Raw genomic sequence first — 4,967 nt, forward strand, 5'->3', positions numbered from 1 at the left:
CTAAGCCAGATCACCTCCTATCATTTGTGCAATGTCCACTTTAAGTGCACATGCCTGTAACACATCTGAGTATCTGCTTAAGGTAGCAAAAAGCTCCAAATTGGAAACTGAAAGAGAGTTTCCATGAAGAATTTATCTTAGGAAAATTTTCTCTATTGTGACATCTTCTTCATCTCACAAAGTATATGAAGAAGATGTCACAACCAACTTGCTAGCTTTGAGTAGTACCCCAATAAAGCTCTGGCTAGGGCACCATGACCAGAGTTTACTCAAAAAACGAAAAAGACAAAAGGAATGACAGTGAAAACTAAGAAAGAAACAGTATAATGGAGAACTTCAGGCATAGATCTAACCTCTCCAATTACTGAAACCAATGAGCCTTTTGGAAGGTGTACAGTCATATGATCCAATATCAAATCCAGATCCTGTTTATCACTGCTTGACCAAGTACAACATGCATTATGGATGATAATAGCCATATCAAAGTGGTCTTTAGCGCAAGACAATACCGGAGACTTTCCTGTCTTTTCAGGCTCATGCTCAGGACAGGAGAGGAATCTGCTTAAACGCCTGATATATATAATGGCCTAGGATAAATTGAAATAAGTAAAATATCTATTACAACACATAATCATTAAATATGAAAAGGTAATCCTTCAGCAGTCAAGGCATGTGACAACTCACATCAATCAACCCATTTATGACCCATGGAAATGAATTCAGTGGAGAGATCAAATTATTAAACAGAGCCAGACAAGTGAAAACCAATTATGTCTACTAGAAAGTACATAAGGAATTAAGTAAGACAGCTGGAGGGATACAGGCATACTAAGTATAGCATAACTAAAAACAACAAGCAATTAAAGTATCATTTATACCGATAAGTGTTTCACTTCCAAAAATTGGGTCTCCATTAACCAACTAGTAAAAAGAAGCTCCCATGCATACATTTTCAAAGTGCGGATATATGCCAAAATTTCTCCTGTCCTCCTAATCCTACAAAAGAGCAGATACATTTTAGTCCAAAGATACATTTCCAAACTGTAACAATAACTATTTCAAACAGATTCCGTAAGTACTCAAAGGAACTGAAGCAACTGTAGACTGATGTGAAAACCACAATATGGCAAGTGCAAAACAATGCGAACACATATCCACTAGGCTACCACTTGAGCCACTGAGTTGATTTCTCAAACGGGCCTCAACAAATGAACTGATTATAGACTTTCTTAATGCTACTTATCTTGGTTCTTTTAGCACAACTACTTTACTGCATATTGATTCATTAGCTTTTACTGGTTAGAAGTCTTAATGGTTTAGCACTTAGCAGCCAACTTATGATAGGACAGGGAATACAGCAGAAACCGAGGGCTATAAGAAAATTGATAATTCATGATAAAAAAAAAATCTACTTTATGGGCTGGCCAACGGGTAGAGGATTTTTGGAACTTCAAAAACATAGAATGCCCAAAGACTATAGTCTCTCTCTGCTCTAGGTGTTAGATGTTGCAGTCAAAATGTAAATGAGCAAATGGATACGTTTAATTTCTCTCGAGCTACTACACTAGACAAATGTTTTCTTTGTTCTGTTTTTGCTCATAAAGTACGATAGGAAGCAAGTTTGGCAAAGAATACTATCTTCAATCTTAAAGAATCTCCCTAAGTATGTTTAAAGAGTAGAGTGACTATCTTACAGGGGACCGTTTTATTACCATTGTTAAGAAGTGGAGAAGCCCTAGAACAACCAAAAACACAATCAAACATTATAGCCCATATTGTGCACATTGAGGGTACCAAGTCAAACCCAGCAAAATTTAGCAATCTATGCAAATTGAGCGTACCAAGTCATGGCATATTTAACTATAGACATGAAAATTGTGGAATAAAACATGACACAACAATATTACAAACCTCTGGAAGACGATAAAAATTGAAATAAGAAATCTGAGCTGAATGACATTTAAACTACTTATCTTGAGCTAATGAAGGAAGATTGAATTGTACCTTTGTATTTGGACTCCCTAAAGAATGTGAGAGAGAACATCTATTCTCTTCCATGTTTGAGACATGTCAATAATCGACCTCGAGCATATGGGGCAACAATATCAGTGTGACATATCAGCAACACTATTTTTCACAGGTAATCAAACTACATCAACCTATAAAAACTCAGATCAACATCAACTAGGCCAAGGAAAATGAGTAATAAACATCTGCAATATGAATATTCCAACTGAACTTAGTAATTGAACTTACTAACTACTACAACAGTGAATAAGTTAAAGAGAACCATTTCTCATGATAATGCTCATACATTGAGGCCTTGAGTTTCAAAGTTCCACAGTACATCAACTTTAGCCAAACATAAAATTACGGCTAAATAGGAAGGTCGTCAATTGGATGCTTTGATGACAACTTTGGACATGTTCGCTTATCGTGACCTCGGCACTTGCAGTGGCTACATTTCCTGGGATTCCGAGAATGTTAGGCACTGGACTTCTTCCCAGGGTTGCCTTTGGTCTTGACCACAGGTGGATCGCCCACACCAAACAAAATTTGGCCATCACTTGATTTACCAATCTCTTTGTTGCACTCCTTATTCTTTCCCATCTCCCAACGCTTCCTCATCTAGGATGTCATTTCGTGTTCCAATTGCCTAGCATCTTCAAATGAGTCCTGGGCATGCGACGCATAGAATGACATCAATTTGTAACCCGAACTCAATATCCCATACCTAGCCATGTGGGATATACTGCGAGAAATTTGGCAAACATTTGGTTGTTGGGTTAGAGGTCGACCACACCTTGTCCATCTTCGCATGACTAAACTAGGGGGAATGGTCGGTAGGTGTTCATATTTCATGACCACAATCATATGGCAACAAGGTAGACCAAAAGACTCAAACATCAAACAACTACAATTGATTCTGCTATCAATTGGATAATACTCGACCATCCAATTGGATTCTGGATGCGAGTACATCTCAATGAAGTACAACCGACGCTCCATCTCATCAACACGACGCGCCACAATCAATGCAGATGCACGCTGTATTTCATCCTGAAAGAATCTGAATATGTATTGTGTGTACACCTCGGTTCCATTCTTCTCCAAGCTTTTCAATTGCGTGATCAAGACAGGGGTACTATGCTCTGTTGCCGTCTCAGCCTCTGCATCGGCAACTCGCATCCTAGCTAGACCACAATGGTACTGTTGGACAAATTCAAAAAGTCGTAGCCTTACTGTTAAGAACCGATTTAAATAATGGTTCATACCTTCACAATGCTGAGTGCTACTCATCCCTGCAAAGAAATGGCCGAGAAGATATGCCTCGGCCCATCTTTCGCGGTCGCTATACATCTCTACCACCCAAGCGTTTGTCTCTAGGTCGTAGTGTGATACCATATCAGCCCAAAGAGTTTCAAATTCTTCAACATCACATTCCATTTGCATCAAAATGGTAAAGTCAAATACGAATTCCGGTATGTGAACATTTTTAGCGGCATTTCGCTCCAGATGCCACGAACATAAGCGATGCCTTACATCAGGAAAAATGTTTCTAATTGCATTTCGCATTGCCAAATCACCATCTGTGACCACTGAGATGGGCCGTTTACCATCCATAGCCTCTAAAAACATTGAAAGAACCCAATTGTATGTATCTTCTGTCTCTTTCGACAACAACGCACAACCAAATATGGTCGTTGTAAAGTTATTACTCACTCCTGCCAGTATGACAAATGGCTTTTTGTAAGCATTGGTTCGATAGGTCGTGTCGAAAACTAACACATCTCCGAATATAGCATAATCCATCTTAGACCTCCTATCTATCCAGAAAAGTGCCTCCAACCGGTCATCCTCGTCAACAGTGTACTTGAAGAAAAATAACGGATCATTACTTACTTGAGCAGACAAGTATCCCAATGCACCCTCAGCATTCCCATTTCTTATCTCTTCTTTACGAATGCTATACAATTTGTTACGCAAATCTTTTACAGTGAACCCCACATTATGGAAACCCCCAGACTGACATGTCATATAGTCCATAATTTGCGCTAACTTCATGCAGCTGCCTACATTCCGCATGGCCATTACCTGAGCTATGTCTACATCACCCATACGTCTATGCGATCGCAGAAAGGGAACACAATGTGGTGCTGCTAAGGGATGATTGTGGTTACTCACAAACTCTATGACAATGTAATTTTTCATGGTTTTGCTTATACGACAAACCCGAAATTTAGCACCACAACCAGTTCTTGTCTCAGCTTTATGATGTCGTTTTCGATCAGTGCGTTCTAAATGCTTCTTATTTCTTTTACCTTCCCCAGAACAAACCCAAGTCCTCCACCTTACATACATTTCATTGCCTTTTTGTCATCTACTTTTATATTTGCGTACGTTAAAATCAATTGCCTTGGCACATGCATTGTAGAATTGACCAGCTTTATCTTCATAAACAAATTTCATTTCCATAATCTCCGTATCAGTGAGCAAGCGAAAACAATCATCTACATTGGAAACTGACCCTTCCCCTTCCTTTTCCCCATCCACATCATTATCTTCATCTTCAAAAACAAATGTATTACTCTGCGAATCTTCCGAACTAGAACAAGAGTCGGAATTGGATTCCTAATCGTATGAATCTACCTTCACACCCTTGCTGTTGGTACTACTATTGGGAGTTTCCATTGTACCCCTAATAAGTGCCAAAATATACATATTTTGGCCCTCCAATCTATATTTATTAGTCCTTTATTTTTTGTTAACTGATTTTTATTCTGTGTTTTAATGTTTATAGGTTGCTCGAGCTCGGTTTCCAATAATTTGGGTAAAAAGAAGATTTTAAAGAAGTTTTGGATCAAGATGCAAAGTCCTTCGAAGTTGAATGGCTAATGTTTTATTATGTGAAGTCCAAGGCCCACTATGTAATTATTGCCTTCAATCTCTATAAAACCAACTTTGTT

General features: G+C 38.6%; 1 protein-coding gene across 1 annotated transcript; it reads right to left on the reverse strand.

Moving 5' to 3' along the window:
• On the reverse strand, nt 1–4,362 carry LOC131317512 (protein FAR1-RELATED SEQUENCE 5-like). The gene is made up of 6 exons (XM_058347061.1): nt 2,657–4,362; nt 2,154–2,213; nt 879–996; nt 354–587; nt 179–240; nt 1–73 (listed from the first exon to the last, which is right to left on the reverse strand). Exons 1-6 carry the CDS (start codon nt 4,360–4,362, stop codon nt 1–3), a joined length of 2,253 nt encoding a protein of 750 aa, XP_058203044.1.
• Between the last annotated feature and the right edge of the window lie 605 nt (nt 4,363–4,967).

The sequence above is a fragment of the Rhododendron vialii genome, chromosome 2a (genome assembly GCF_030253575.1).
Source record: "Rhododendron vialii isolate Sample 1 chromosome 2a, ASM3025357v1".
NCBI lineage: Eukaryota > Viridiplantae > Streptophyta > Magnoliopsida > Ericales > Ericaceae > Rhododendron > Rhododendron vialii.

Excerpts from the sequence above, each read along its gene's own strand:
- LOC131317512 (XM_058347061.1), bottom strand. The coding sequence starts at position 4,362 with ATGTATGTAAGGTGGAGGACTTGGGTTTGTTCTGGGGAAGGTAAAAGA. Across the intron at positions 2,214-2,656 it reads GACTCATTTGAAGATGCTAG|ATGTTTATTACTCATTTTCC; the intron begins GCAATTGGAACA and ends TTCATATTGCAG. Across the intron at positions 241-353 it reads TGGTTTCAGTAATTGGAGAG|AGCTTTATTGGGGTACTACT; the intron begins GTTAGATCTATG and ends TGCCCTAGCCAG.